Source organism: Mus musculus, assembly GCF_000001635.26.
Source record: "Mus musculus strain C57BL/6J chromosome 4 unlocalized genomic contig, GRCm38.p6 C57BL/6J MMCHR4UN_CTG1".
Lineage (NCBI taxonomy): Eukaryota > Metazoa > Chordata > Mammalia > Rodentia > Muridae > Mus > Mus musculus.
In genome coordinates, this window is record NT_166291.1 from 14,110 (window position 1) to 24,450 (window position 10,341).

Sequence of the window (10,341 nt, forward strand, 5' to 3'; positions counted from 1 at the left end):
ACAAAACAAAAAAACCCTAAGCATACACTAAAACCCTGAAAACCAAAAATACTCTAAAATAATCTTTAAAAAAACCTAAAATCGCTAAAAAAAAAAAACCCTAAAATTAAAAAAAAAAACACAGGAAGTACAAAATGTCCATAAAGTAATCTTCCTTCCTTCCTTCTCTCTCTCTCTCTTTTTTTGAGTTTTGGAGACAGGGTTTCTTAGGCGATTTTTTTAAGGCCTCAGGGTTCTTTTTTTTTTTTTTTTTTTTAATGGATTTAGGGTTTTCTGGGCCTTTTCAGAGTTCTAGAAGTTTGTTTTGTTTTGTTTTTTTAGAATTTTAGTGGGTTTTGTTTTTTGTTTTTTTTTTTTTAGTTTTTTAGGGTCTTTTCAGGTTTCTTTTTAAAAGTATTTAGGGTTTTTTAATGGGTTCAGGTTGTTTTTTTTTGGTTTTTTTCATTTGTTGTTTGTTTTTTTGTTTATTTTTTATGACTTTAGGGTCTTTTTAGGTATTTAAAATGATTTCAAGGTGTTTTTTTGGGGTTTCAGATTATTTTTTTAAAGGGTTTGTAGAGTTTTTAGAAGAGTGATTTAGACTTTATTTTGTTTTTCGGGCTTCTAAAAAAAAAGAAGCCTAAAAAAAACCCTACAATTCTTAAAAAACCCTCAAGAACTCTAAATATTTTATAAAAAGTGTAAAATCCTGCTAAAAACCCTATAATGCTAAAAAAGAAAATCAAAAACAAAAACAACACAAGAACCCAAAAGTAAAATAAAGCTTAAAATAACCCCCAAAACCATAAAAAAATACTAAAATTCTTTAAAACCCAAGAATAAAACATGAAAAATACACCAGAAGCCTGAAAACCAAAAAAATCTAAAACACTGTTCTAAATACACTAAAAACCACTTAAAAAACCCTAATATTCTAAAAAAAAAAAAAAAACCAAAACAAACCTCAAGAAGCCAAAAATCCATAAAGTACTTTTCTTTTTCTTTCTTCCTTCCTTCCTTTCTTTTTTCTTTTTTTTTGGGGGGGGGGGTTCTGAGACAGGGTTTCTCTGTGCAGCCCTGGCTGTCCTGGAACTCACTCTGTAGACCAGGCTGGCCTCGAACTCAGAAATCCGCCTGCCTCTGCCTCCCGAGTGCTGTTATTAAAGGAAAGGACCATCATTGCCTGACAACCCTGAAACTGTTAAGCCCAAAATTAAAACCCAAAAATTTAAAAAAATAATGAAGAACAACCACAACAACCAAAACCACCTGAGAAGTAAAAAGAAAAACAGAAAAGCCTAAATAAAACCCCCAAACCCTAAAACACATTAAGATGCTATAAAAACACAAAACAAAACCACTAACAAAACACTCTCTTAAAAACACTACAAAACCTTTAAAAGAAAGAAAAAAGTAGAATTCAAAAGAAAATGCACAATAAACCAAAAATGTCTTCTTTTCTTCTTCTTTTTTTTTTTTTTGGTTTTTGAGACAGGGTTTCTCTGTGTAGCCCTGGCTGTCCTGGAACTCACTTTGTAGACCAGGCTGGCCTCGAACTCAGAAATCTGCCTGGCTCTGCCTCCCCAGTGCTGAGATTAAAGGCTTGCGCCACCACGCCCATCTCCCCTCAGGTCAGGCTCGGGGTGATGACGTCACAAGGCCCCGCCCACGCCGGGAAGATCCCGCCCCTTCACACTGGGTGAGAACAGAACGCCTGTCGCCATGGTGACCCGCCATCTCGCCAAGCCGTGAAAACTCGGGGTCAGGCAGGGGGGGAGGAGGCGGGGCCGTGGGAAAGTCCTGGGACGTCACCGCAGCTGTCAATTCTCTTCTCCGCGTCCTCTTGCTGACGTCACGGGAAGCAGGCGTGTCCTTCAGCTCGGCGTCCCGCCCACCCTGAGCTGTCAGTCACTCGTCCTTGTCTCAGTCCATGTCTTCGTTGTCGTCATCGCTGCGTCATCATCGTGTCCTCATCGTCGTCGTCAGAGCTCCCACGATGCCCGGAGGCGTGCCGGGCAGTGACGTCAAGCTGCGGGCGGCGGGACTTCCGGTGACGCACTTCCCGGTCGGGCATCCCTTATGCCTCCCGCGTCATCACGCGCGGTCAGCGCTGAGGCTCCTGGGAGCTCCCGGGGACGCGGGGCCCGCGGTGACTGACAAACACCAGCGCAGTGTTCCGAGGCGGCGGCGACACTTCCGGGGGCGGGGCCATGTCCACCTTGCGAGCGCTGCGGGCCGTGCTCTGCGTCTACGCCGTGGGCATCGCGGTGGCGCTGGCGCAGCTTCTGCGCAGGCTCCGCGGCGACTTCCGGCCGCCGGGTGAGTGCGTGGGGTCCCGCCGGGGTCGTGGCTGGTGTGCCGTGGCGCGCGGGCGTCGCATAGCGCGTGAGAAACGGCACACCGGAACCGCGGGTTCTAGTCCTGACTCTCGCCGGATGCCGACTTTGACGGACGTCCCGCTCGTCCTATGGCACCCGGCGGTGGGCGGGGCAAACGCGGAAACCAAAACAGGAACCGCGAATGTGTAATCTCGCTTCCGACCGGAAGTCAACCTCAAAACCGGTCCCGACGCTTCGTCGCGTTCCCGGCAGCCTCGGCGGACCCGGCGGGTTTACCCCGGATCATGGCGGTGTCCCGGGGGTCGCCGGCGCGCGCTGGAGCCGCCCGGAAACGCGGGTAGCACAGAAACGCGAAACCGGAACCGCGAGCGGTTCGCCCCCCCCTCCGACCGGAAGTCTTGTCTGATTGACGTTCCGTGCGAACTTGGGCGCCGCGGGGGATTGTGGGAGTCCGCAGACCGAGACCACAGGGTCCCCGGTGCTGCCAGAAGCGGCGCCCTCGCGTGTAAGTCCCGCCCCGCAGTCGGTAACTGACAGCGCAGCCGCGGGAAGGGAAAACCGGCGTCAGGCGGTTCCGGGTGTAAATCCCTGGAACAAGTCATGAATATGCATGACGCGACTCATGAATATTAACGAGGGCCACGGACTCCTCTTTGAGGCTTCTCTGCTGCCTGATATGTAAATGAGCGCTCATGAGTATTCATGAGCCCGACCCGCCCGCCTGGCCGTCTGCCGCAGTTTGCAGCGCCTCTATGAATATTAATGAGGCGCGATAAATATTCATGACCGGCCTCCCTCAGGATTCCCCAGGCCTCCTCTTGAATATTCATGAACAACTATGAATATTTATGACACTCCAACCCTTTGGGCAGAGCCTGAGCGTCCTGATGTCACTGTGGGCGAGGCCTATGCGGCTGGGGGCGGGGCCTGAGTGCCCTGTCAGTCTTCTGGCCCTTTACCCTCGTGAATATTAATGAAGTCTCATAAATATTAATGAGCCTCCGGTAATATTCATGAAGCACTTCTTTCAGGTTCCCCTTTAGGCCTGGCCATGAATACTAATTTGTAATATTTATACGTGACAACGTAATAACGGAAATGTCACAGATAACGTAGAGTATAATTTATATACGCGATGTACCATGGAAAAATTATATATTTTAAAATATAAACTAAATATATGTAATATTTTAAATTTAAATTTTGGCATTTTTCTATATACTATTATAGTATTTATTATATATTCTACAATTGTACATATAATTATATGAATTTAATAGTAATAAATAGTATATAATATATCTATTATAAAATAATAAATAATATGATATATGTAACATGTATATATCTTATACTGTTTATACTATGTATACATAATTTTTTTTTTTTTTTGGATTTTCGAGACAGGGTTTCTCCATAGCCCTGGCTGCCTCTGCCTCCCGAGTGCTGGGATTAAAGGCCTGCACCACCATGTCCGGCTTTTTTTTTTTTTTATATACATAATTCTTATCGCAAATTTTTGTATCATAAAAACAATATGCAATGCAATATGATATAATACACCGTGTATGATACGTGTGGTGATAATTAAATAATATAGAAATAATAAATTAACATAGAGCGTGGTAACGGCAGATTTATTAGTAAAAATCATATACAATGTGTGATAATCTTAGGTAACACGCAGAGTATAGACATATTCCACGTCATGTATAACAACAAGAAGCCTAAGGTAAAATAATAGATAAGGAAAATAGGCTTTCAGGACAATTATTTAATATTTAAAATTAATCATAACAATAATAATAACAATATTTCAAATTTCTTTTTTTTCCTGCACTGACAGACGCCTTTGTGGGACTTTATATTAAAAAAAATAATAATACAAAATAATAATAATATCTTTCCCCTCAACTACGTCATCTTGGTGTACGTCACTCTCGGAGGCGTCACGCGTTTGTTCGGCTGGTTCCTCCGTCCCATGGATAGTTTCATATTTTGTATCTTCCTCCTCCTCCTCCTCCCCAATATAAAAAATTTATTCCTATCTCATTACATTCTGTGTTACTTTGACTATGACGATATTGTCTTATTTACTACCATATATAGTTCATGTACTATGTCTTATGTTATTTTGTGACATATTTTTTATGGTATAAAAAGATTGTCATGCACAGAGCAGTGAAAATGGAAGAAGAGGTCCTATGGGAAGGTTGAAGGGTCTTGGTGCAAATACCAAATGCAGAGCGCTTACCCAACCCACAGATATTTTTATATTTTTTTCCTCAAAAAATTAATTTTTTAAAAATTTTTTTCAAAAAATTAATTTTTTAATTTAATTATTTCTCGAAAAAAAATCCTCATGACCAATCACCATGGGAAAATGCATCTGCGAAAGCAGCCCGCTTACTCAACCCACAGATATTTTTACATTTTTTTTCTCAAAAAATTAATTTTATTTAAAAAAATTTTTAAAAAATCCCCATGACAGCGAGGACGGGGGCCGTTGGACAAAGTGACTGACGGCGTTGCTGATCCCATGCATGGCAGCTTCACTGCATGGACGCGGCCGTGGTAGTTTATATCTAATAATAATAATAATAATAATAATAATAATAATAATAAATTATGTTAAGTAATTTTTTATATATATAAATTCTTCTAAATTCTGTTAAGTAATTTTTTATATATATAATAAAAATGAAATTTAAAGTGTGATAATGTGATGTGTAGTCTATGTGACACATAGGACAGTATATAGCAGTAAAATAAAAACTAGATAATATGTAGTGTAATTAATACGTGTAATATAAAATACTATTATTATTATTATTATTATTATTTAATGGGCCGTGTTGCATCCTGGGCTTCTGCTCTCCTTCCAGTTTGACTGCAAAGCTGCCTTCTCCCTGGCACGACCTTGACAAACCAGGAAGCTGGTGGCTCCTGAATGCACACAGGGCGACGTCGTTCCTGACCCGCCTGCCTTCCCAGCGGTTGTTATCAGCAATATGACCAGCCGCCGTGTTTATATTTTTTAAAAAGTGATTTTTTCCAATTTTTAAATCATTTTAATTATTTTTATTATATATTATAATTTATTATTATACAGTATTTCCATTATTGTAAGTTTATATATCATCCCATGTGTTATATATGGTGTGTGTGATATCATATTAATATGTTCCTCATTCTATGGATTTTCCCATAGTATTTGTTATTGTACGCATTGCATATCATCATACATATTATACCTTACATATTGTATATTATCGTATATGTCACATATAAATATAAAAACCTGCCACAGATTTATTATGGCATTATATATATTTCCCTCCTGGGAAAGCCTTCTCCTTCTCCTGCAGGGGCATGGCTGCCTTGGGAAACAATGGCGACGACCTGGGTTGCTCGGGAGGGAGATTTAAATTGGGCGATTAAAAAAATGATGTATGGCGTGGTGATGGCAGATTTAATGATAAAACATAATACGTAACGTGTGTTATATACAACATAATATAATATAGAATGTATATAATAATATAGAATATATATAATATATATTCAATAATACATGGCGTGTTATATATAATATAATATATAATATATATGCTAATATAGAATATATATAATATATGTAATAATACATGGCATGTTATATATAATATAATATATAATATATATGCTAATATAGAATATTTATAATATATGTAATAATACATGGCGTGTTATATGTAATATATAATATATATGCTAATATAGAATATACATAATATATATGTAATACATGGTGTGTATAGATGTTACACGCGATGTAGAATAACGTGATCACCACAAGGAGTGAGATAGAAAATATTATATAGAGAAAATGAGCTTTAAGGACAATTTTTCATGTTTAAAAATAATAATAATAATGTATATGTAATACATAGTCTATATAGCATATTTAATATGTATTATAGATGTAATTATGTAACAAGACAATAGCAGAGAACGTCAAATGTATCTAAGGAGACTTGGGAAATGATCTATAAATGCTCTATATCTAGTTTACCTAGCAGAAGCTTGACCCTGCGACAGGATGGACCTTTGGATGGACTTAGTTTTTGCACATAAAGTGTTATACGATACACTATATAATAAAATAATTTTTCTGACAATTTTTCTATAATAAAAACACCATGTAACGTGAGAATATGATGTAACATATAGTATGTGATATATGTGGTAGTAAGTGAAATAACATATAACCTAAAAATATAATAACCAATTTTTACACAATAAAATCTATTAAACTTTCTAATTTGCTTCCAAAAGAGGGTTTTAAAATAAATTTTTGTGGATTTTTTCTTTTTTTTCTTGGCTTGCTGCATGACGTGTCCATGGTTCACGCTTCCTCCATTTTGTCCCTGTGCTCCCCATGGACTCCTCTGTTCTCTTAGCTTCTGCAAAAAGGAAAAAAAAAACATAATAAAATACCGACTTGTTTTTTTTAAATTCCAAAACCGTGAAATCTTCCAACCATGAAATGAAAAAACTTGATATTTTTTTAATTTACTTTTAAAAAAAAATATATATTTTATGTTAAAATGTCAAAGTTTTCTGGTCTTAGGGAAGTAACATGAATTTTTATTTACTTTTATTCATTTTTTTATTTTAAAAATTTAAATATTGGTTTTTTTCTGAATTTTTAAAAACAATCACGCACATTTTTAAAAAAATTTTAAAAATAAAATTATGTTTTTGAGAAAAAAATTTAAAATATCATTTTTTTCCAAAAAAAATTTTTTTAAACCGAACTACAATTACTTTTCCTGCCCTCTGGACTCATGACAAGAAATCACGATTTTGATTTTTCTCTCTTTCCTTTCTGGTGCTGCACGCGAACCTCCGCGTCCTCCCCTCGTGCAACTCCGTGACTTGGGCGTGGGCTTTATGGAAGAAATCTCCATTTTAAAAATTTTTTAAAAGATTCATTTATTTCTCAGTTTTGGGGAATTGTCCCTACTTACCCCTCATCTGAGGCAGGGGCATGGCTGCTTTGGGAAACAATGGCAACAACCTGGGGTTTCTGGGGGGGAGATTTAAATTTTGGGATAAAAATGATGTATAGCGCGGTGATAGAAGATTTAATGATAAAAATAATATGTAATGTGTATTATATATAATATATATTATATTATATTATATACATTATATATATGTAATCATACATAGCGAGTATATGTGTTACACGTGATGTATAATGACGTAATAACAAGAAGCGAGATATAAAATAATATATAGAGAAAATGAGCTTTTAGAACAATTTTTCATATATAAAAAATGAATAATAATATATGTAACACGTAGTCTATATAGCATATTTAAAATATATAATGATGTAATGTATGTAACAAGACAATAGCAGAGCAAGTATATAATATAATGATAACATAATATAATAATAATTTTTCTCTATAATGGAAACGCGTTCCATGGTAGCGCAGTAGAACATGGAGCGCATGGCATAGGTGGGGATAAAAGAAGTGATAGAGTAATAATGAAAATGACGCACGGTGTGATAATAGCAAATTTACCAATAACAAGAATATCTCATGTGTGGCAGCGTGAGGTCACGTGTAGTATGTGTGCATACCATAGTACGTGACGACATAACGGGGATGATATGAGTCATAGATAAAATAACGTATGAGACAAAAGTGAGCTGTTGGGACAACCTTTTATATTTAAAATAATAATAACAATAATATTTTATATTTAAAATTTGAAAAATTTTTTCCCTGCATGGACGCCGCCACGGTCGGGAACTTGGACTCTAAATTTCTTTTAAGTAATTTTTTGTTTAGATAATAAAAATGATCTCTAAAAGACGTGGCTATGGTACTTTATATTTAAAAATAATAATCCCAGAAATAATAATAATAAAAATGTTTTAAATTTAAATTTTGAAATTTATTTTTTGTGCACAGACGCAGCCACAGTCGGGAGTTTGGAATACTGAATTTTTTTTTTTTTTTTTTTAAAGATTTATTTATTTATTATATGTAAGTACATTGTAGCTGTCTTCAGACACTCAGAAGAGGGGGTCAGATCTTGTTACGGATGGTTGTGAGCCACCATGTGGTTGCTGGGATTTGAACTCTGGACCTTCGGAAGAGCAGTCGGGTGCTCTAACCCACCGAGCCATCTCACCAGCCCTGAATACTGAATTTTTTAAATAATTTTTTTAGATAATAAAAATGATCTTTAACGTGTGATAATGTGATATAGTGTGTGGTATGTGTAACACGGTAATCTATGGCAGTGTAAGAGAAAAATAATCTATAATATATAGTAGGATACAGATACGTAATATGTAATAAAATTTATATAATTTAGAATAGCCTATAATATAAAGTATTATGGAATAAAAATTTGAAAGTATTTTCTATAACAAAAACAATATGTAACATAATAACATGATATGAAACAGTATATGATATGTGTGATAATAAAAAAATATTTTAGTAAGAGTAAAAATAACAGCATAATAGCAAATTTAGTAATAAAAACATGTAAAAATAATATGATTTAACATATAGTATATATACATATTTTAAAATAATTTTTATGTAATAAAAGTAATCTATAATGTATAATAATATAGTATGTAGCATATGTAATACATAGGATAGCATATGACAATAGAGTAGCAGTAAAAATAATATATAATATTACATTATATTACATATATAGTATGTATTATATAATAAAATATGTTTTTAAATGATATAATAAAATAATTTTTTCTGACAATATTTTTTCTATAATAAAAACAACATGTAACGTGAGAATATGATGTAACATATAGTATGTGATATATGTGGTAATAAGTGAAATAACATATAACGTAATAATATAACTATTTTTTATATTATAAAATCTATTTCAGATTCTATTTTTCACCAAAAAAAGAGTTTTAAAATTAAGTTGTTTTTTTTTTTTTTAATATTCAGGCTTCAAAACCTTTTTTTAAACTTTTTTTATAGTAAATGTAATATATAGCATGTAATAATGTAATATACCACGGTGCATACAACATACAGGATGATGTGTAATACGGTAATCATGAAAATGGTAGCATCTATTTTGTGTTCTCTTCTTCTGTGAAAAGGGAAAAAAAAATACCAACTTTTTTTTAAATTCCAAAACCGTGAAATCTTACAACCATGAAATGAAAAAATTTGAATTTTTTTATTTCTTTGTTTATTAATTAATTAATTTATTTATTTATTTATTTGGTTTTTCGAGACAGGGTTTCTCTGTGTAGCCCTGGCTGTCCTGGAACTCACTGTGTAGACCAGGCTGGCCTCTAACTTAGAAATCCACCTGCCTCTGCCTCCCAAGTGCTGGGATTAAAGCTGTGCGCCACCACGCCCAGCGACCCTAAAATACTTAATAAGCACTTTATAAGAAAAACCTAAAATTCTAAAAAAAAAGCAAGAACTCCAATAAGACCCACCCAAAATTCTAAAACCCTAAAAAAATGCCCGGCTTATTTTTATTTTTTGAAATTAAAATTTTGGTTTTTTTTTTTATTTATATATTTTATTTTAAAGAAACCATCCCATGGATTTTTTCGATTTTTTTTTTTAGAATAAAATTAATTTTTATTTTTAGAAAATTTTTAAAAAGTCAAAAATAATCAATTTTTTAAAAAATTAAAAAAAAAAAAGGCGAAATAGAATTTTTTCCCCCTCTCTCTGGCCTCAGTGACAAGAAATCGCAATTTTTATTTTTTTCTCTTACTTTCACCGGTGTTGCGCAGACTCGGCTGTCAGCTTTGTGGAAGAAATTTCCTTTTTTTTTTTTTTTAAGATTCATTTATTTCTCAGTTTTGGGGGAGTGAGGTCCCTGCTTACCTTTGATCTGAGGCAGGGGCATGGCTGCCTTGGGAAACAACAGCGACGACCTGGGGTTTCTGGAGGGAAGATTTAAATTTTGGGATAAAAATGATGTACGGCGTGGTTTAATGATAAAC

The 10,341-nt window shown here is 35.2% G+C and overlaps 1 protein-coding gene across 8 annotated transcripts in view; it reads left to right on the forward strand.

Moving 5' to 3' along the window:
- The first annotated feature begins 241 nt into the window (after nt 1-241).
- The window catches only part of Dhrsx (dehydrogenase/reductase (SDR family) X chromosome), a 21,863-nt gene continuing 11,763 nt past the window's right edge, over nt 242-10,341 (forward strand). For 3 of the 8 annotated variants that reach the window (NM_001033326.3, NM_001368261.1, NM_001368262.1), the window contains exon 1: nt 2,049-2,298. In NM_001033326.3, the coding sequence (NP_001028498.2) occupies nt 2,190-2,298 (109 nt within the window). In that variant the 5' untranslated portion in view covers nt 2,049-2,189. Of the gene's footprint in view, nt 2,299-10,341 lie in introns of all 8 variants that reach the window. The other 5 variants (XM_006535901.3, XM_030251637.1, XM_030251639.1 and 2 more) reach the window with 5 other exon arrangements.